The sequence below is a fragment of the Ictidomys tridecemlineatus genome, chromosome 1 (genome assembly GCF_052094955.1).
Source record: "Ictidomys tridecemlineatus isolate mIctTri1 chromosome 1, mIctTri1.hap1, whole genome shotgun sequence".
Classification (NCBI taxonomy): domain Eukaryota; kingdom Metazoa; phylum Chordata; class Mammalia; order Rodentia; family Sciuridae; genus Ictidomys; species Ictidomys tridecemlineatus.
Window position 1 is genome coordinate 240564045 of NC_135477.1, and position 23116 is coordinate 240587160.

The 23116-nt window shown below is 44.7% G+C and overlaps 1 protein-coding gene across 13 annotated transcripts in view; it reads left to right on the forward strand.

Annotated features, from left to right (window-relative positions):
* Pdzd2 (PDZ domain containing 2) overlaps positions 1–23116 on the forward strand; it is a 354997-nt gene that overhangs the window by 264853 nt on the left and 67028 nt on the right. For 10 of the 13 annotated variants that reach the window (XM_078017033.1, XM_078017026.1, XM_078017014.1 and 7 more), the window contains 3 exons: positions 86–228; positions 3236–3368; positions 8023–8178. In XM_078017033.1, the coding sequence (XP_077873159.1) occupies positions 86–228; positions 3236–3368; positions 8023–8178 (432 nt within the window). Of the gene's footprint in view, positions 1–85; positions 229–3235; positions 3369–8022; positions 8179–14270; positions 14354–23116 lie in introns of those variants that run through there. The other 3 variants (XM_078017039.1, XM_078017049.1, XM_078017066.1) reach the window with 2 other exon arrangements.

The following is a 23116-nucleotide window of genomic DNA, read 5'->3' on the forward strand; positions in this document are numbered from 1 at the left end:
TGACGGATATATGACAGCTGTGTTCTCCGGGTCGGTGCCACATGTCTGTTAGCGTCCTTGACGCATGTTCACTTTTTCTTCTAAGGAGGAAGTTGGTCGGATATGGAAGATGGAGCTGCTCAAAGAATCAGATGGGCTGGGAATTCAGGTTAGTGGAGGCCGAGGATCAAAGCGCTCACCTCACGCTATCGTTGTCACTCAAGTGAAGGAAGGAGGTGCCGCTCACAGGTGACTAGATAACTCTCCCCTGTTTCTCTGTCTCCTGTCCTCCCCTCCCCTTTCCTGGGTGCTTGTCCTCTTCCGGTCGGTCAAAGTCCTAATAATTATAGTTTATAAAGATCCTGTGGGTGCATGGGAGGAAATCAGGCAAGAGCAGTGCTAATCACACGTCTCTGAGCACAGGAAGTGGCTAATTGGTGAGGAGAGTGCAGGATTTTCCAAACCACGGAGGCAAGGTTGGGTTTCTTTCTGCACCAGATGTAGTTTCAAGCAGATGTTATTGATCCTACTTTCTTGGAGGCTGGTACTATGGAATATGTGGTTACTTATCAAGAATATGCTGGTAAGCAGAACACCACATCCCTGACGTCTTAACTCCCTGAGACTGTGACTGATGACTCAGGAAAGCGATTCATTTCCACTGTGACCACAGTTCATGCACTAGGGCTTCCCTTGTCAAGTCAATCAGGATTTCACACACACTTAATGCACATGTGTCTGTTGGGCAGATGTGGAAGGGAAAGAAATAAATGTGAATTCCTTTCCATGTGACCTGAAAACAGTTCATGATTAAAAGCTTATTTTTTAATCTGAACAATCATCGGACATAAGAAGCAGCATTGGCTAGAGCATGTGCAAAAAAAGGAGGTCAATTTGAGTATGAGGGATGCGGCTCCACCAAAATATCAGGCATGTTCTTTGCCCTGCTAATTGCCTCCATTCATGTAGGGTGCCTACTATCTTCGAGGCATGGTGGGGTGGGTGCAGGTGCTACCTTCCCACATTTGCACAGTAAGAATGTAAAGAGAAAGTCACTGATGAGGGAGGAGATTGTCTTTTATCTAGTCTGGAATTGTTCAGTCCAGGTACCCTGATTCTAAGGGGGATATGGCCAGAGCAGGATCAGCCTGCCCAAGAATGAGAGGGAACCAAGTATGTCTCATGAGCTGTAGTTGAAGGAGCTAGAGGCATTTAGTCTGAGAGTGCAAAATTAAGAAGAGGACCGGGAAACAGCAGCAAAACATTTCCTGCTTCTCAATCCTCTTAGAGAGGAAGAAGCTAATAACTAAAGTAGAGAAAGGTTAGCTACAACTGTCAGTTCTCTGGGTGACAGGAATTATTAAAAGATTAAAACCTGAGATGGTTTTAAACCAAGTGAGCATTATCAGACTTGCCAATGACACATGCTGTAATGAACTCCCACCAGGTAGCCATTTTCCCACAAATCCTAAGCTTAGGTTCTAGTCTATCTTTGGCAAGTTGGCAATTAGGAAATTCCTGTGCCCAGAGATAAGCTTTGCATGGAACTGTGTTTTGTCTATTTCCCACCGGAATCCCTTCTAATGGCTCTCATCATTTTCCGTTCATTCTCAGCATGGAGTTGTATGTCTAGCTTTGCTCTGGGGTGTTGACTCCCAAGTGGAACATTCTGGCTAATAACAGGAGAAGAGAGAAATGAAATTAGAGTGAAATAGGAAAGGGGCTGGGCTGAGGCTGGTCTTGTGGGTATTATAGATAAGCAAGACCAGGGCACTGGCCAGAGCCCTTGGATTCTTTTATACCAGAATCCCTCTTCTGGGGATCACCTTGGGAGTCCACCCACACTCCTAGTCTTGAGATTCTAGGGGTTTTCTTCCTCCATGATTTTTCTGTTCCCTTCTTCTGCCTTTTCAAGCAACCAGAGGTGACCTTAGCATTTCTATGCTTCAGGGATATTTTCCCCCCTGGGTTGCTGGGGATTGAACTCAGGGCCTTGCACATACAAGGCAGGCACTCTACCAACTGAGCTAAATCTTCAGCCCATGCTTTGGGCATTTTTAAAGGACAGCAAATAAGGCTGTCAGATGTCTGTGCTGCCTCCTGTCTTCTGTTAAAGCCTGAATTTATAAAAATAAAAAGATTATGATGTATGTCCTAAAGGAAGGAGACAGAGAGAAACAGCTGAAGACAAGAGGTAAGGATGAAAGGAGAGATGTTGGTTGAAAGAAAGCAAGAGAGAGAGAGAGAGAGAGACACTAGAGAGAACAGAGTTGGCTGGATCGCCCACAGCAGCCCCTGGGTGCCTCTTTGGAGGGCACTGTAACCCTAGGTGAGGGTTTGTTCACCTTATCCGATTTGAAGCCATCTGTGGCTCCTTTGGGATTTCAGGATACCAGACCATTGGAGGCCCAGTAGGAACCCATGGAAGAGGCCTGCCCAGTGTTCTGGCATTGTATGCCACTGAGAGTCCTGAGTCCCAAGGAGACAATTCCAGGGACAGCAGAGGTTCCTTCCAGCCCACCAGGAAGAAAGCTCTGGATCACCCATAGTTTAATGTAAAGGAAATCAAGAAACAGAAAGTGTTTGCACACCCATGTTTACAGGCCAGGTCTGCTACCTACCATAGCAAATCAAAGTTTATTATTTTGATTTACCCTTCTCCTTAGGAAGCTTGGTTGTAAGGATCCAATGATTAAAAACAAAAGTATGGAAAGATTCCCCCCCCCCAGGTCCTGTAACCTTGTTGGGGGTGGGGGGAAGGCAGAGACCACAGAGTGTGGTGGTCACAGGTTCCCCAGAGGAAACCTGGTGAGGGTCCTGCCATCTGGGAAGAGAAGGGGCTGTGGGTCGGGGAAGGCTGTGATGGGCTTAGGATACCCTTGCTGGCCCTGGACTGAGCTCAGTGATTGGGTTGTGGGGACAAGATGACAGGATTAGAAAGAGGATGACCTGACTTCCCTAAAACCCTGGGGTCTGGGTTTCTCTGTCCCCCTCCCCACCTAGTTGGGTGCTTCATGGACACCGATGCCAATCATGGGGGAAAGCCAAAATCCTAGAAATTTTCACTCCTCTAGTGGGAATCTGGACTCAAAGGATAAGGCTGTTCCATCCCAGACTGTCTTTGGTTGTCACCGCTTCCTCTGTAGCCCGACTTTAACTGTCCCTTCTCACGACCTCCCCTTGCTCCTGGAGAATGACCCTTCTCAGGCCCAGGACATCTTGATGAGGGATTTTTTTTTCATCTCCATTTCCTCAGGGATGGCAGACTGTCCTTGGGAGATGAGCTGCTGGTAATCAATGGTCACTTACTGGTCGGGCTCTCCCATGAGGAAGCTGTGGCCATTCTTCGTTCAGCCACCGGAATGGTGCAGCTGGTCGTGGCCAGCAAGGTAGGTAGTTTTGTTCAGTTTTTGAAAAAACTTCGAATGGTGGTGGTGGGTTTGGCGTCGAGCCCTTCCCCCTGCCACACCTGGGTGCGGATGTGCCTGCACACGCTGACCCTGGGCCCTGATCCACAGGGCAAGCCAACGTGGAGGCCCTCCTTAGCTGAAGTACATTCCATTCCTTTTGCTTTTCTCTGAGAGTCTTTAAAGATACATGTTGCAGGGTGACAAGATAATCATAGAACTAAGGAAGAGGTAAGAACGGTAGGGTGGAAGGAAGGACGGTGTGGAGGGAGAAGCGGTTCTCCCAGGAGAAACCAGAAAGGGGGTATGGAAACCTGGACGGCAGGGAAGAGGGAAGTGGGGGATTGTATCTTCAAGTTCAGAAGGAAAAGAAGACTCCGGGTCCTCCATGGGCGGGCCAGGGGCCTGCTTCTTCAGGCCTCGCTGGGGGAAGCCTTGGGGGGTCTTTTGCTCCCTCCACCCTGCGCCTTTCCTTCCTCCCAGTTCTACAGATGAAGAGTGAGGCCGAGCTTCCATTGGCTGGCTTCCATTTGGCAGGGACCGTGATGCCATCATCATCTGGCCATCAGCAGGCCCCCAGCATCTGTGCCACTCCCCCAGCCCTGGTCACTAGTCTTTAAGGGCTAGAGAAAGACTGCAGGCTCCACAACTCTGATGAGAAAGGGAGGCACTGACCTCTCTCCTTCCTGTCACCTGATTGTGCTGCTGGTGAGACTAGGAAAGAGTCCGTGTGAATGAGCAATTAGTGAATGGAGCCTGGGGACTTCCTTCCACTTCTTGCAGGGAGACTGGGTGTGAGGCCTTGTGCGCCTTAGCCCCTTCTCTCACTACGCTGTTGCTGGTCAGGGTGATTCTTTTCCCATCATCCCTGTTGTTTCTGAACCTTGCATCTGAGGTTTATATATATATATATATATATATATATTCCCAGTTAGATTCCAAGATTGATTGCTGATTAGAGGAATACAACTGGTGCCTCTTATCCATAAGTTCTGCATCTGCAGGAAGGACTAGTAACCTAGGGATTATTTGAAGTACGCGGGAGGATGTGTCGGTTATAGGCTATACACTATTTTATAAAGGGACTTGAGCATCCTTGGATTTTGGTATGGGGGAGCGTGTCCCAGAACCAACCCTCCAGAGGTACTGAAAGTCAACTGTATTTAACCAGTAGATTAGAAGAATACTTGGAACTATCTGAAAAAAAAATAAAATCTGCTTTTATTCCTTTACACTTTTTACCCCAGATCCTTGACTGGACTTTCAGGCTTCCAATATGCAGAGTCTTGGTGAAGGCTCTGTGGGAAATGCAGACATCTGAGCCCCTGGAGGCAGGAGCTGAGCCCATTCTAGGTCCTTTCCTCCCCTTCCAGAAGTTCCATGGGGTCCTCCAGGGTTTCCTAAGTCCCTGGAGCTCCACACACAATGCCTGCCTGAGGGCTGTCTCTACCCCTCCCTGGCGACAAGGAAGGACAGTGGTCCTAAGGATGTCCCCTGTCGGCCTGCTGAAGGCCCCTGGAGGGAAAAGCTGCCCCAAAGGAGAAACCATTTCCTCATTTTGCCAGACCTACCAGAGCCCGAAAGCACAGCTCCCTCCCCACAGCTGCAGCTCCAGAACCTGGGGTCCTGCCTGAGCTCTGTACCGTGTGTCACCAAGCCTTCATCTGGATGCTGCCTCATTTTTTTCAGCTAGTTTGGAAAATAAGGAAGGAGGGACATCTTTTCTACATCAAGCTGTTATCCACAAACAAAAAATATATAATATTAAAACAAAAAGGGCCCCTCACCCACAGAGCTAATAATGAAGGGGGATCCGCCGGGCTCTGAAAACTAGTTCCCAGGGGATGCCTGGTCTCTGATCTCACGCACCACCTTAAAGGAAGAGAGGACACTGCCAGGGGCTTCTCACCTAGTATCTATTATGTCCTTGGATTCTTAAGAGTACAAATCCCATGATACAGGTATGGGTTCTTTTTATTCAAAGGATGGAATTGAAATGCCAGTTAACTTGCGTGTGGTCGTGCAGCAGTAGATAGCAAACGCAGGGGTTATGCCGAGTCCTCCAGACTTCAAAGTTCATGCTGCTTCTCATACACCATGCTGCCCTTCAAGCAAATAAAATATAAAGGACCCCAGAGCCAATGGTATTAGGGAAAAACGTAATGTGTTCCTGCCAGAGGCATTGACTTTTAGGAACCCTTGCTGGGTTCTTGTAGGGCTGAGCAGCATGCGATGACAAGAATGGGTGTCCATTCCAGCTCTTGAGCATCCAGCCCAGATCCCAAAGGCGTGGTTGGGCCCCTTTTGCAATTAGACAATGAACAGCGGAGCCGCCTCCGCTGCTGGTGTCTAACCTCGGCCTCCACCAGCCAAGGTGTTCATCCATTAGGGGGAAAAGAAGTGTCACTTTAGGCTCCTCTGGGCACCTGTTCCTCTTTTGTATCTAACAAGGGGAGATAATCCACAGACTTTGTTGTTGTCTTTATATTTGAATGAGGGAAGCTTCTAACTTGCTGAATAAAGAATAATAACAATGTAAAATGTCTTGCTGGACATGATGGCACATACCTATAACCCCAGCTACTCAGGACGCTGAGGCAGGAGGATGGCAACTTTAGAACCAGCCCAGGCAACTTAGAACCTGCCTCAAAAAGATAAAAAGGGCCAGAATGGAGGTCAGTGGTAGAGCACCCCAGGGTTCGATCTCTAGAACCAAATACACACACACACACACACACACACACACACACACACACACACACAGTAGATTCTTGTTATTCTAGATAATAGTCACCTTGTCACAAAATTTTAAGGCATTGTTTGAGAAATACAGCTGTTACAGCAGAGAGGCTGTCTCATGTTTCTGCACAAATAGGTTATATGTTTATAGTAGGAGCTTAGAAAGTCTTTGTTGAAGGAACTCAGAATTTCCAAGTTAGTTTTACTATTTCTGGAAGCATCACATAGCAATACAGAACTCTCTCTCACTCTTTTTTTTTTAGTCCTGATTTTTATTACCAAGTAGTAGATTTTTATTATTTCTAATGTAGAAAACCCAGAAAAAAAATAAAGAGAAGAAAAAGATGAAATTTTGATGATGTCACCAATAATGTAATCCACTAAGTGGTGTGTCCTTCCAGCTGGGCACATTTCTTTTAAATGGAGTCAAACACAAGGAGACAGGGTTCACACTGGGGGCAGTCCCACCTAGAATTAAGTGCCAGCACAGCCCTTGAAAAGCCATGCTTCCTGGGCACATCCTTGCAACTCCAAGTCTCAGTTTTTTCTTCTATACAGTAAGAGTCAGTGACCACGTCACAGGGATGTCATGGAGACTGTAGGAGATGGAGAGGGCCCTGAGCAGTGGAGGAGCATTTGGCTTTGTGACTTTATTACCTCTAATTCATTATTACATGCCTCATTAATATCATGCTCATTACTGTCATTTTAATCGGCTCGTTCAAGGAGCAGGGTGCTGTAAGATCCTGTCTTTCCACCCAGGAGGTGCTTTCCACAGCCCCCCATTTTCATGGCTGTGGAGTGTTCCTTCCTGTGGCTACCGTGCCATTTACTCACCGATTGGCACCTTTTTAAAATTCTTCTGTTAATAGTCCTGCAAAGTTGACATCCCAGAAATTAACTCACCTTCTGTTTAGTAACTTTTTCATTTCCCTGGTTAAGAACTAACAACATAGTATTCACAAATTGCAAATCTATGATGAAAATTCTTTAGGTTCCTTAAAGGTAGAAGCAGCATCAAAGAAGTAACAAATGCCACTGTCATTAGGTGTTGAAGCACTATGGTTTGTGAAGTCCAGTGTTGAATGTGGGTGTGTTTTGTTTTTTGGTTTGTTTTTTTTTCTTTGTCTTCTATTCTGTCAACCTCAAGGCATATGATGATGAAAACTTTCACTTGTTTCCTTCCCTGAAGAAGTGGCTGGTGTGGGAGGGAGGGGAGAGAGCACAGTTTCTCGCTGGCCTCTGAGCGGCTCTGCCGCTGCACCCCTCCCTCCCTGGACCCCAGCCCCCCATTTGTGGCATTTCCCAGGAGAGCGCCAGACTGCCACGTGTCCTCATTTGCAGTTGGCGTTTCCACCAGCACTTAACGATCTCACCTGCATCCCGCAGCCTGCTTTGGCCTTCTCTGCACAGAGGAGCAGAGGGCTGGGCTGATGAAGCCTCTTGGAGTCTGATCTTAATGGAGTCTGATTCTATGAATTGTTGTTGACCTTTAAAGGTTGATCAAGGGCTGCTTTCATTGAAAAGACCTTCTCGTGTCTCCCAGTTGGCATTTTGATTCAAGAAACAATCTAATCTTTTTCTAACGGGCAGATGCTGCTGAGATGGTAGCAGGGCAGGGAGGAGGGGGTCATAGATATTTGAGCTCTGTGCTAGGTCTGGGGACATGGATGGGGGTAGAGATGGTGTTGGGTGGGAGGAACACTCATACAGGCAGGGCAAACAGGCAGGTGAAGTTAGACATACACTCAGGGGAAAAGATAATCAAGGCTATTAGAGAACACGCCTCCAGGATGATCCCAAAGGAGGAAGCTCAGGCTTCGCCCAAGCAGCGGTGGTCAGCGGAACTGGTTGGTGCCAGGGGATAATTCCTGGACCTTTCCTTGCATCCCCACAGGAAAGCTCTGCAGAGGACCTCCTCAGGTTGACCTCTAAGAGTCTGCCTGACTTGACCAGCTCGATAGAGGATGTGTCCTCATGGACCGACAATGAAGACCAGGAGCCAGACGGGGAAGAGGAGGAAGGGACCAGCTCATCCGCCATCCAAAGAGCAGTAAGTGTGACTCTGGTTTCTCCCAGGCTGCTCTTTTGGAATGGTTTCCCTGAAGACATGGGTGTCAGGATCAGAGGAGAAATACTTCAGAGAGTGGGATAGACACCAGGAAGGGAAAGGACCTCAGTGCACTCTTTTTGATATGTTTCTCAGAATCTTCCAGAAACATCTGCAAGGGGAAGGCATTTCATTTCAGAAAAAAAAAATAATTGAAACTCCAAACAAATCAGAATGCAACTGGCTATTGAGTTCAGTGCCTAGATCAGTGTCTAGGGTGCTTTGTGATATAAACAAGGATTTTGTTGCTGCTGCTTCTCGATAGTGTTTGAAAACAAGTGTTCGTGAATCTAAACTTAAGACGGCAAGCTTTCTGGTTCCGAGTGGAATGTTAGCACAAAGATCACTCAGACAGATTTGTGTAGAAGACAGCTTACCATTTTAACCAAGCCAGGATACCCCGCACAGCTTGGGGCTCTTCCTCACATGGCTGGTGTCACTTCACACCCTCACGTTCTGCACATGTCACCTGGTGTACACGAAGCTGTCAGAACAGCTTCTGGCTCCATGGTCTCCTCTTTGTATCCCAGATCTGAAAAATGTGTCATTTTGTGTGTGTGTGTGTGTGTGTGTGTAAACTCTTCTTAGTCCTTTTTCTCATCCAACTAACCTTGGGGAAGGCACCCTCTTCTGCCATTTGGAACCTGTTATTCCTTCCCACCAGCTTTGAACCTAGGTAGCATAGATAGTGTTGGAAAATCAGCTTTGTTGATCATAAGGCCATCAAAGGCCAAAAAAAATGCATCTCATCATATTTGCCATAACATGCCATATTACTTTAAGAAGAAAAAGATTTTCCTCTTTACTTTTGGTCCCTGGAGATCAGTGCCACTGAGTACGGTTTTACAGGTTGTGGGCTGCACACAGGTATCACATCTCAGGAATCACGATTGCATCATAAAATTCAGAAGCTTTTATAACCTGCATTCTATAGAACCATGATTGATTTCAAACATTTTTCCAGCTGCTTTTCCCTCAAAGGAGGGAGCTTTCTCAGAAGACCTGTAATAGCAGGCAAACCTGAACTTAACAAGTGCGGCTGAGGTTGACAGTTTGAAACAACTGTGTGCTGATTCCTATCTTTTTTCGTTTTGACCATTCAGTGGCTTTCCTTTGACTTTTGGTAATAGTAGAGACTCAGCTAATTTTCATGACCTATCGTGCCCTCCATGATTGACCCCTGTTTGCTTCTCAGACCTCCCTGTAGACCAAACTGACCCTCAGTTCTATGCAACCACTACAATGCCCATTCCTGAGCCTCTCATGGTGATTACCCACTTTCATGCCACAGGACCTTTGCAAATGTTGTTCTGTCTCTATGGAATCCTCTTTGCATAACTGATTCATGTTTATCTTTTGGGTCCCATAATGTTACTTTCTCAGAGAAACTTCCCAAATACCCTTTTCCAATCCCTCAGCTCTAGCACCACGACCAAGTATGTGCCCTTCTGTGAGCTACTTATCACAGATCTGTTTGATGCCTGGGGGCAGGTCAGACTAAGGTGTGTTTCTCCCACCCCATGGTGAGCTCCAGGAGGTGAGAAAGCATGATGACTGAGGCAGTGATCTGGTTGTTGAGTTATATGAAACTGAATTTGACAGCAAGGCTACTGCAGGAAGCCTGAGCACAGCCAGCAGCTTGCGGCCCAGCAGCCCAGGTAGGGGATAGGGGGCGAGGGTGCAGGTTTAAAATTTAAAAAGCAAAGCAAGCATTCACTGAATACCTGCCATTTTCTCAGCTCTGTGCTAAGCCCAGAAAATAATGAAAAATGACAACAAAATCCAACCAGATTTACCTATCATCAGTTTCATGGCTCTTCCCCTAGCCCACAGATGACCACAGCATGGCAGCCTCAAAGGGCCTCGGCTTCCTGTGCATGTCCCCATCCCAAGGACCTCAGGGCTGCTCCTGGAATAATCCTTGAGCACGCCTAAGCATTGTACCTTCTCCCCACCACCTTCTCCTCTACTGTCTACCTATCATCGTCAAGGCCAAGGTCATCCTGAGCTCTTCCTCCCTGCGACCTCCAGCCCCAGGGCTCTGGGCTCTCTGCTCCTTGTGGTACAAGGTACAGCTTGTGGTACAAGAAGGAGCAAGGGCTGTGTCACCATACAGCTAGCAACTCCTTAACTCCCACCCAACTCCAGCACTCCACCTCTAGCCAGACGCCCTTCCTGCTAGCTCTGCCAGCCCTGCACTAGCCCAGGGAGTCCCCTTGCTTTCTCTCTCCCAACGCTCCCAGTCTGGACAGTTCACCCTGGCTGAGCAGGAGCCCTTGGCTGAGCAGCCATGCCTGGGAGCAGGTCAGCTAGATTTCCATGGAAAGCTCAGGGAGCTCAGGGTCTTCTCCAGAGGGGAGAGGGGACCTTGGCTGCACGTCTGATAAAGCCCCCAGCCTTGGTGTAGCACAAAGGCTCTTTGTGGGGAAGGTCACAGTCCCATAAATTTTTAAAACTTCGTAAGTCATATTCTCTTGCAAAAAAAACTCCAAGGAATTATTTAATTGTCTGGGAATTTTTTTATACCAAATACTGCTTTAATAAATAACACATGGACTATGTTAAATATATTACATGTTGTATATTATGATTTAAATTGTAATTTATGCTTACAATTTTTATAGATTTCTTTTGGGAAAATTACACTAATGAGCATGTAAAACAATGTGATTAATAGGTAAACTATTTTGTTGTTGTTGTTGTTGTTGTTGTTTAAATATATTATTGATGATCTTGGGAACTGGCCACTTCTAGGAGTATAAGTATCACTATAGCTCAGTTGGTAGAGTGCTTGCCTTGCATGCACAAGGCCCTGAGTTTGATCCCCAGCACCACAAATAATAATAATAAGAAGAAGAAGAAGAAGTATCATCTCTCTAGAGAAAGCCTTTGACCAAGAAATTCTGCTAGAGGAGAATTACATCAAAAATATGCACAGATATATACAGGCAAAGATATATATACATAGATATCTACATAGAGATAATAAATTTTCACAAATTTATTGTGATAAATTTTGCTATGCCTTTCTAACTGAATTATTATAGCCCCGAAGGCCATCTATTTTTAATTAAACTTAGAAAACTATGCTTACAAAACATGCTGTGATTTTAGTGATACAACCCTGAGCATTAAAGCTTCTTCTGAAACCATGGATTATAATGGCTAATATTCCCTAACATGGAAGTGCCAAAATTTGTATCACCAATTTACATCACTCACATGTATATTCAGTTTTTTTTCAAAATGATAAAGACTCTCTATATCTTTGCTCATATATGCCAATGCATATTTTTTATGTTTTTTTTCCTTAAATACCTTGTAGCAGAATTGTTTGATCCAAAGTTTTCTCCAGAGAGGTTATACTAACATTCATAGCAGTGGCCACTTCTATGATCACCAATAACATTGTCTTTAATTTAATTGTTTGTCAATTAATCACATTATTTTACATGTTTATTATTTTATGTGCTTTTCCAGAGGAATTTCTGTGCATGCTGTCATACACATCTGGGATACAGTACTTTGTTTGCAAAGAGGCGAGAAACAATGAAACAATCTTTTTTTTGTGTGTGGTGCTCGGGATTGAACCCAGGGCCTTGTGCATGCAAGGCAAGCACTCTACCAACTGAGTTATGTCCCCAGGCCAAGAAACAATCCTACTTCAACAATCTCCCTTCTCTGGGCCCCTTTCCACTCTACCCCTCACGAAACATTCACAGAGAAGGGTCCCAGTTTGTCCCCTGGACCTGGGCACCAACCATGTCTTAGCCACTCTGGCTTCACATCAAGAGATCCACTCCGGAGGCAGAACTGTGGGCAGCCAGCCTCCCTGCTCCCCTCCCAGGGTCTGCCCTGATGTGCCTTAGACGAGAGCTGAGCTGGTGAAACGAAAATTCTTTGAGTTATGTGTTCACAATCCAAGACTCTTGTTTTGTAATTTCTAAAAACTAAAGAACCACTGAAATGAAAGAAATCTGGTACCATTTTAATCAACTAAGTCACAAAGGCCCTGATTCCACAGATGAAGATGGCTAAACCTGCTGCCCAGGTCCACTCGGACACTGACTGCTTTTGCACCTACCGTTGTGGTGTGCTCCAAGTGCTTCCGTTGAGCAAATGCGAGATAAAGGCTAGGGATCTATCGTGAGTGTGCTTTGATTTACTTCCCATTGCTACAATAAACAGCAATGAGATTTTTCCTTTCAAAAAGCTTAGTATAAAACCATATGTTGAATATCAAGTTTGAAAAGTAAAAACTGGATCAAAAGAAACAGGAAAGGATGGTGGGAAAGACAGGCATTTGCACAATTGCTGTCCTGAATGGGGCTGGCTTCAGTGACAGGGCTCACTCTCCATCACCTGCCCCCAGTGTCACCGCCAGCGCATGCATGATTACAGTCTGTCAGTTTTGGTCTCAGAAGTCCCTAAGTCTAGACCCTTCCTCCACTCCACCTGAGCTCCTTGAACCCCAGATGGGTCTGTCTTCCTGGAACCACTCATCTCCATCTCATCTTCTGCTCAGACATAGTGTTCTAAATGAGAGTCTAGTTCTGTCGCTTAAGCAAGTAATATAATTGAGTAGCTCTCAATTACCCTGAAGTTAAAATCTCAGCTCCTTAATGTAGAATACAGTCATCCCTCAGCAAGCATGAGCTCTGCATCAGCAGGTTCTACCAACCACGGATGGAGAATAATTTGAGGGGGAAAATTGCACCTGTACAGAACATGCAGACTTTTCTTCTTGTCGTTGTTGCCTAAATAATATTACAACTATTTCCATAGCATCCACATGGAATTAGGCATTATAAGTTATCTAGAGGTAATTTAAAGTGTAGAGGAGAATTATATATATATATATATATGTATGTATGTATGTATGTAGGTTTTATGCAAGCACTAAGACATTTATATAAGGGACTTGTACACCTTGAATTTTAGTATCCAATGGGTATCCTGTTACCAATCCCCAGCCTATGGCAAGGAACAACTGTGCTGCCAAACCCAGCCTGGCTGTGCTGCCCTGTCTCCTGTGTATGATCCCAATAGCTCCATGCACACACACACACACACACACACACCACTAGCACTGTGAGCTCTGTGTTTCCCCTGTATTTTAGAATTCCTCACTGCTTGGTGCCTTCACACCTGCTATTCTGCCTGGAAGACCACCTTCCTTTCCTCACCTGGCAAGATCCTTGGCAACCCAGCCCAACTGTCACTCCACCCCTGAAGCATCCCTTTCCCTGAGCCCTCAGGTTATTTAGTCTATGCTCTGTGCTTAGGTAGCACTCTGTATCTATCATAGTGTTTATCATCTTTTTTTGTATCATTTATCTTTTTACTGCTCTATCTTCCTAATTGGACATAAAAGTTTCAAGAGCAAGGAGCAGGAGGGATTAAGCACCTCTCTATCCTGAGGATGCAGCATAATACCTGAAGTGTAACAAGGGGTGAGGGTAGGGTCAGATTCTCCTGTGATATTTTTTTTTTTTTTAGTTGTTGATAGACTTTATTTTATTCAATTATTTACATGTGGTGCTGAGACTCGAACCCAGTGCCTCACGTATGTGAGGCAAGCACTCTACCACTGAGCCATAACCCCAGCCCTCTCCTGGGATCTTCTGACCATTCAGAAAAATGTGTGTTCTGTCCCAAGTGTAAATAATCATGGTTCATCTGAAAAAAAAAAAAAAAAAGACTCTTTTTCAGAGGGGGAAAAAAAAAAACCATGTCCTACACCTTTGAAAGTGACTTTTTTTTTAAATAAAGAGAAAGACTTTCAGAATGACAGGGCGGAATATGGGTGATATCTCTTCAGTGAATCAAAACTTGTCTCCCTTTTTTTATATTTTTAACAAAGAACAAAACCCTCAGAAATGGAAGTCATGGTTGTCTCTGCCAAATGTACAGTTGTCACCACTCAGCTAGGAAGAGCTTGTTTAGCACATCAATCAGGAGACCTGTATCCGGCTTCCTCTGGCATCAAGAGAATCAGTTCCAGCGTTTCTGGAATCACAAGTTTGGGGAAATCTGGGAGAACTTTGGGAGATTGGGATTTGGGGAAGATCTCATCTCTTGAAAGGAACGAAGAGCAAAAACTGGACCTTGCAACTCTGTAAGTCTGTTGTGTGTCTGATGCTTTGTTGTTGTGGAGGTGAGAACCTGGAAGACGGTATCCTTCAGGTAGATATTCATTTTTGGAAAGAAAGGAGAGAGGGCCTCTTGTGTTTTGTTTGGATGGAATAGTTGAGAAAATGTCCACTCTGTGTGTTTGCAGAAGTGTCTGAAGACTTTTATCACAGCATCTGAAAGTGTCATTTCTGGTTGAATGAAGCTGCCCTGGCTGGGGAACTGTCTCTCCTTTGGGGTCTGAACTAGATTTTTCTGGTGAATCAAACTTAAGCATCTGATACAAAAAAGCAAAGAGCACCAAGCGCATGAAGCTCTGATTCGTGTTCAAACGGACTGGAAATCAGATCTTCACAGGCTAAAACAATTAACACACAGAAATACTGGCACAGGGGAGCCAGGGTTCTTTCCCCACAGCTTCCAGGGGACAGTGTGAAGACTTGGCTGCTTCTCTGAGGTCCTCAGAATCCCTCTAAACCCAGGGCAGTTGCGGTCTCTGCTTAGAGATTCACGCAGGTGTGCAGGTGGTCCCTCGTCTGTCTAAGTGCAGCAGGAGGGTGTGGTGTACGTGGGCTGGCGTCAGATCCCCCAGGTGCCATCTGGAAAGGCCCATTCCGCAGCTCCATGTGGGGCAGGCCTAGGAGTCTGTTTGCAGAAGCTTCCACAAGACCCTGCTGCTCACCCAGACTAAAAATGAAAACAGGAGGTCTCTTAGGAGCCTGCTATTAGGAGCTGGTTGAAACTCTGGGACCTCTCTGTGCATTGAGATAAGAGGAGATTTTAGGCCCCCACCTGCCTCGCTCCTTTTTGCACTTTGGAAACAGAGGAGCAAGGTCAAAGGGGTTGTAGTGCTCATGGGACACTTGGCAAGCACAGGTCCCCAGCCTGCTCCAGCTCCTCAGGCATGGAATTGGGCATGTCATCTTCTCCTTATCTTCCCCAACACCAGCTTGTGGTGTATAGGCTGTGCTATGGATGCAAGGACTGTCCCAGCACCTTGTATGCTGATCCTCTACCCTGAGTTCTGCATTTTTCTCTTCCCTGCCCAGATCTACAAACTATTCTTTCTCCACAGTTCTGCACTCCTCCAGCTAGGTCTCAGTTCACTTTGATGTTCCTTGGGCAACACTTTAACTGGCATGAGACAGACAGAAGTCATTGCATGAAACTGAATGCAGTATGCGAAATTGCCAGAGCGAGATAAGAAAGAAAAGGCTTGCCATTGCTGCTGGTCTAGGAAAATAAGATTTAAATTTGGGGGTGGTTTTGATTTGGTTGGGTTTCATACTTGAGGAGATGAAGCGATTATTTAAAGGGGTGGCTGAAGATAAGAATAATTATTTGGCCAGAATGAATTGCCCCCCAAACTGCTGACATTTGAGTTAGGCTTGTCCTAGTGGCACTTTGTCAAGGACTTGTTCCAACTTGCTACCTGGCTCGGTGCTGCGTTTCCACCCATGTAGTTTGCAGTTCTCAGGGAAGTAAACAACTCGTGTTATTGACATAGAAAAGCAAGGATGGTATTCCACGTGGAGTCTCTAAGCCCAGGGCCTTCCAGAGGGGAAGCCAGGTGGTCGCTGGGAGAATGGGAGGGAAGTATTAGAACTTGCCTAGATCTTATCGGTTTCGGTTGCTTTGTGTTTTTTTGTGCATTTGGACATGAGTGCAGTACTGTAGGCTTGTGATTTATGAATCTGTGTTGGGAGCTTCTCAAATTGAAAGGGCTGACCTCAGAGCATGCAGCCATAGGACATATAGATCAAAAAATCCTCTCCATAGGCAGTCAACTTTATTTGGACTTGAAATTTTCCTTCAAATTTCAGTGAAAAGAAAATACAGCCCTCTAGAGCATAGCATAAGGTTTCTCTGCCCTCAAGTTAATTTCTTTTATTAAAAAAAAATATTGTAGAACTCATAGGGTGACTATGATTGCTTTAGGTAAATTGCTTCCTATCTTTGCATCTTCCGGCACAATATTTCAACTCTGACCCTTATTAGATACTTTCCTTTTTTTTTTTTTAATATCACCCTGTTTTCTTAATTTAGATCTGCATGTCTTTGGGGGGTTTGAATCTGTGGTCTACACATAGAAACATAAAGTAAAATACATGAAGGCTTAAAAGAAGGTGACAATTCAGTAATGAAACTGAAATTAAAAATGTCTTCAGCCATAGACAAAGTGATAGCAATAAATACTGTGCACTGTGTATCTCAGGATAACTTCATGAGCTTGAAAGTCTTGAAGGTCTAGAAAATTCCTGAGGTGCTTTCTGAGACCACCAGTGAAGGCAAGGCACACTGAGAATCTTCCACCAAGAGGAACAGGAGGTCCCTCTTTGTTTCCATTCCAGTTATTGTGCTGGTCTTTAGGCAAATGACAAAATAACCTTTGGCAGTATGCCCATGTGTTAGATACATGGGCCTTGAGTGCTAGGGAAAAACACATCTCACTTAAAGGCTTCATGAACCTTGGAAGATTTGAAATCTTTTGATATTTTTTCTTTCTACTCACATCTTATGCAACATGGTAGCACAGAGCCTGGGAAATCAAAACAAAGCAAAATACAAGAGGTCAGAAGTTCCCCTGTGGAATCCAGGGCAGAAATTTCTCAGAGAAGCAGAGCTGTGTAGGACCAATAGAATTCTCCCATCCCCGCCCCCTGGAGTTACTGTGTGCCTGCCTGGCTTTTTGTTTGCTGTTTGTTGGCTTGTTTTTGCTTGCCTAGCTTTTTAAGTACTGATTTAGTTCCCTAGATGACATTTGCAGAAAAAGAAGGCCATGATCCTTGCTGTTTTCATTCCTTCGCTTGAAATACCTTCCCTTCCATGCCTTGACTATCAAGATTTTAAAGCCCCTGTCCCTCAGAGACGTGTCTAATTGCTCCAGCCTTCTGTCACTTCTACCTTCTCTGATTGCCAATTTTGTCTGTTTCTTGCATGTTAGCACTTAAAATCAGAAAGTCAACTCCTGATTTCATAAGTGGGTGGACAGAACACATGTATTTACCTAATAAAAATCTGTGGATATATCTTTTAAGCTAGGAGTCACAAATAGGCGGTCTGCATGTCACACACACACACACCCTTCCTCTTTAGCTCCCAGGGCAGACATCTCTAAGTCTTGCTATTGTTCTTCCCACCTACACCACAGAAGTTTATAGCAGGTGCCACCCAAGCAGCCATAGTATGATTCAGTGCTGTTCACCAGCCAGCTCTACATCTCTCTCCACATACCTAGAAAGCCCTGTGCTGGGTACTCTCTTCCTCTCTAACAATATCTGTTATTCCAAAATGAAATATCATTTCTGACTTTTTCTTTTTCCTTCTTCTGTATAATAAATCCTTTGGAGCCATAGGCTGTATTGATTTGGAGGAAAGAGAGAGATCTCATTTTTTTCTGGAGATCAGGGAGGGCTCAATAGATACAATAATATTTGACTGTTTCATAGGATTTCTGCAGGAGCACTCCCAGAAATGAGTGACATTCTAGTGCAGAAACAGAACACCGACAGTGGTCCACAAAAAGGAAATTTTAAGGCCCGTTCAAAGATCAACAAAGGGCCCATGTTCAGCCCTGTGCTCTTAGTTCCAGACTAAGGAATTACAGATTCTTTTATGAGGACGGTGACTCATTGATGGCTTTTCAGTTGTGGCAGGCTCAGGGTTCCTGTGGTGAGGTTACTTGGGCAATGGGGTAGAGAAGGAGGTGGAGAGAGAACAGGCAGGTTGGAGGCACAGAGATGGATGTGGAGGCCTCTACTATAGCCCCACTGAGAAATAACCAGAGCTGGGGCTGAGGGAGAGGGGCCATGAAGCTAGGAAGAAAGAGAACAGTGGGAGTGGGTGGTCAGTAGAGAGAGGGAGCTAAGTCCTCCCAGCATTTGGGTGCTAGGTTCTGGGTTGTCTTTTTTTTCTAAGGGGGGGGGGTGTTTTTTGTTGTTCTTTTGTTTTTCCCCCTGAAGGCAGGGCTATTACTATGTTTTGACCAGGTTTCTGTTTACTTTTGAGCCTTCCTGCCTCCCGTCCTCTCCTCCTCTCCTCTCCTTTCACGACCACCAAGAAACACATGCTTTCCGTTCCTTCCAGACCATGTCCGAAAAGCTACCTGACTTCAACGATATTCAGTAATCCTGTGACACTAGCAAAGTGTGAATATTGAAGAGAATCCTTGTTGTTTCAAATGAGTCTATTTTTTTTTTAATTTTTTTTATTTTGGATATCATTTTAAAATTAACTTTGAAGATAAAATCAGGCAACCTGGATGAGTCCAAAGAGGAAATACTGTGGTAGACCGGCAAGCCTTCCAGCTTCTTACCCACTTGCCAGTTCCTTCTGATTGACTTGCTAAGTCATGTTTTCTAAAAATGCTCCAGTTTCTTTGCCTTGACTTACGACTGGAATTTGCACCATTCCTGTGGATGAGGAGTCAGCACCTGTGAGGGCCAAATGGTAAACATTTCATGCTTTGCTGGCGGGAGTCTCTTGCTCAACGCTGCCTTTGCATTTCCAGAGCAGCCATGACAATTAGTAAACTAGTGAGCGTGACTGAGTTCCAGTTACAAAAACAAGTGGTGTTGCCCCCTTGGGCCCCTAGGCAGCAGTTTGCAGAGCCCTGGCTGATCTTTGGTGCATCTGGGTTAGCTTCTGGGCCTTCACTTAGCACATCCCTGTTTTTCATCAGATTCTTAGAGAAATATATACCCAGCAGCACATACTCAGTACTGCTCCTGTACTGATCTAGAAGAGGCAGTAGAAAGCTTAAGCTTTAAGGTACTGCCTAGAATCTAGCAATGAGCCCAAACTGAACCACGATGATACCTTCCTCTTATTCCAAAAACTGCCTCTGATATGCCCCGTTAGGATGATCTTTTTCTGTTATCGTAGGCCACGTAAGAGTATGAAACTTTCTCTCAAAGTTGTATATGTTTGTGTATCTTATATATGTTTGTATGGAATACTGTTACTGCAGAACTGGGTTTGATTAGCTACTGTCTCGGGGCACCTCTGACAACTCATCCCGCCATATTTTCTTTCCCGCTAATCCTCTTACCTCTTTTAGAGGCCATTTATTTGTATTTGTATTTTTTATTTTTTCTGGTGCTAGGAATGAAACCCAGGGCCTTCGCATGTTAGGCAGGTACTCTACCACTGAGCTACATCCCCAGTCTGTGCCTGTTTTCCACCCTCCACCTCGATTTCTTATATGTCTGAAGGTCTTCCTACACCACACACACACACACACACACACACACACACCTGACTTTATCATTCTGGAACTTAGGGTAAAGCATGTGACAATTCTGCTCTGAGAGATCTGTCAGTATCAGGGAACGTGGCAGGTAACTCCTGCTGAGAAATGACCTATGTGTCTTCCCTTCAGTGAGCCCACAAACCCAAAGAAGAATGTCAGACTCCACCACATCTTCACCTACTAGGTCACAGGGACATGGCAAGAGTGAGGGAGCCCGACTTCATAGACTGTCTGTCCTTGCCTTACCTCATTTTGAAATCTACAACCAGGAGAATGTATGCAGATTCCTCCTGTCCCTGAAGGACACTCTCCTCTCTTTAGGAAAGTGACACCAACTCACCATGAGATGGTCAAACAGGGCACAATGACTGATGTCTTAAAGGTGACTTCTTTACCTTGAATTTCTTTTTTTCATTCTTTCTTTCTTTTTCTTTTCTTTTTTTTTTTTTTTTTTTTTTTACACACTGGAGATTGAACCCAGGGGCACTGTACCACTGAGCTATATCCCAGGTTCTTTTTATTTTTTACTTGGAGATAGAATTTGGTTAAGTTGCTCAGGCCAGCCTCAAACTTGCCATCTTCCTGCCTCAGCCTAGCAAGTCGTGGGATTAGAGGTGTGTGCACCATGCATGGCTGTCTTTACCTCAATTTTTTTTTTGGAGGGGGGGGCAGGCATCAGAGATTGAACTCAGGAGCATTCAACCACTAAGCCACATACCCAGCACTATTTTGTATTTTATTTAGAGATAGGGTACCTCAACTTTCTGAGCAACCAAGAGATCTGTTTAATTTTTATGCATAAAAATCATCCAAATAATCACCAACAAAGTCCATTAAGCCCATTCAGCTTTAGGGGGATGATGAAAGGGAAGAGACTGGGAACAGGCTCAGATAGAACAAGGGCAGTATTATCTCATTTGCAAAGCTACAGCGTCAGCTGTGGCTCTTCCCCCAGCTGCATCTGACGGGGAAAGAGTGCACATGTTTTACACTCTGCATGGACCAGGGCATGCTGGGGGCTGGAGAGTTTTACTTTCCAGTTTTACTGGTCCCCTCTTTAGTCCTGAGTTACTGTCTTTGCGGGAGAGCAGTGGGTCTGGCATAGCAGTAGGTTCACGGTTTTAATTTCTGCAGGCAGCTTGCAGGCTTCTGGCCACTTCGTGCTGATTTATTGTTGTTCTGATTCCTTCTTTCTGAATGGTTATTCATTTCCAGCCCTGGCCTCTCGGATGGCCATCTGGTTCTCTTTTGGTCACTCGAACATCTGCCCCAGAGATTTGGAAAATGAGCTTCCTTTGGCAGCCTAAAAATAATCTTAGTGTGGCTGAAGCATGAAAGGGAAATCACCAGGCTCCATGGTCCTGTAGACACTGATGGGAGAAAAGCCAGTCAAGCTTCCTGGGATTCAGAACTGAGATGTCTTCTGTCACATCTGAATTTTTTTTTTTAAACAAATGCTGGGAACCATAAAAATGTGGTGTGACCTGGTTACTACCAGTCCTTCTGAAGTTTTCCCTGGGACTAGATATGTTTGCACAATGGGATGAGGTAGAGAGAAAGGCCATGCTTCAAGAACTAGCTGAGAAAGACAGGTGATGCTCAGAAGTTAAACATCAGTCACAGTGTGTTCAAGGAGCTCTCACAAATGCTTTGAACAGCAGTTAGAGGACATTCCTAAGTAGTCGACTTTAGCTTGAACCCAAGTGGCCTGTCTCATGGAAAATGGCTTGCTCCCCACTCCCAGAAGACGAATTTTTTCCAGAAGCTAAAACTCTGGTCCCTATGATTTTTCTTATACAAAAGTGCAGCTTTTCAGAAGTTCTGCAAATGAAATAAAATGCCACCACAATGATCATCAAGCAAATGCCAACAAATTTACATCTTCTTGCAAGTCATGATCCAAACATGTTAAAATCTCAAGCAATTAATATCCAAACTTAAATTTCCTTAACTTGGTGAGTTAAAAAAGCATTTAATAGCCTCCTTTGATCTCTCCTGTATCTTATTTTTCTCCATCTAAGCTAATGAGGTTTTTGAAGCTGAATGCTGGAAAGAGATTGTATTTTTCAGTGTCTGTAACCTGAGCTATTTTTTCCTGGAACAAATATGGTTTCTTCAGCTCCAATAACAGGGAACTCATTCAATAGCAAATATCTCAGTGACTTGTAGATGAACAAAGAGTAAGTGAACACACAACGATGTCAAAACATTGGCCCCCACACCCACGACATTTAGAAAAATGAGCCAAATCCCAACCCCAAGATAGTTGTCCCAGGTTAAAAAAAAAAAATGGGAGATTTTACACTATAAAGAGTCTTCTTGGCAGAAGATGAGATTCCTGGGTTTAAGACAAATGACTTTATTACTCATGGTGCTGTAACTGGATTTTGGCTTTCTCTATCTAGTTTAGGATCAAATCCCAATTTAAAGTTCCACCTTCACTTCACAGCCCACTCCAAATCCTGCAGCTGTAATGCAGAAAACTCAGGTAGAGACACATGCAGTGGACTCGCTCACAGGTAAAGAGTCCTGAGCACAAGCAACTTCAATCCTTCATGATGGATTAGACACAAGCCTAACTAGGGTTTACTTTGGAGGGAGAGAGATTTCTTATACCGGAGAGCAAACAAACCCACACCTTCTTCCTTGTACTCTATCTCTAGCTTTTAAGGCTTTTCACACTAGGTACATCCTTGAGAGATTGATACCTTGGTAAAAACAGCCTGTGCCTCCATTCACAAGCCATGTAGAAACGCACAAGATCTGTGGAGAGTTGTCTCCCAATTGGCTATAGCCGAGAAATTCAGTAACATCAAGTAAAGACAGACAGATGATGAAAATATTCTTGACTTCTCTTGAAGATGCCAGTCATTCTGTGATTATTGTCAAGAGTGCATAACCATGAACTTAAATTCAACTGGCAAGGAATCTTCTCCCACTTGGGGTTGAGGGAGATCAAACTGGTCCTACTTAAAACAATTTCAGTGCATTCAAAAGCTTCTTGGTTTGCATTTTACACTTTGACACAAAAATATAGGGCTTCCAGGTGTACTGTATGGAGTATAGATTGTGCCACAGAGTAAGAATCTTCCATCCTGGACCATATTTTCCATTTATACTGCCTCTTGCATAGAAGTGCTAAAACTAAAGAAGCTACATCTCTCCTCCCCTATTTATTTGCTCAGCTGGGAAAACACCCTCTGCAGATTCATGAACCAGACCTGCTGTTGATGATTCTACAGCTTCTGCCCCTAATAAACTATTAGAGGATAATAATACCTCTGCCACCAACTCCTCCAGATTCATCTTTCCTTGGGTTTTAAATGTTCAAAGGGTCGGGTAGTGTTGCTTTCTGTCACCTATTCTTGATCAGTAATTGGATGCCTCTAAGGTTTTATATCCTTCCCCTTTGGGGAGGACTCCACTCCCTTGAATTTCTTTTTCACCTACTGCTTAAATTGGTTCCTTTCCTTCTTTCACAGCCCTGTTTGCTGGATT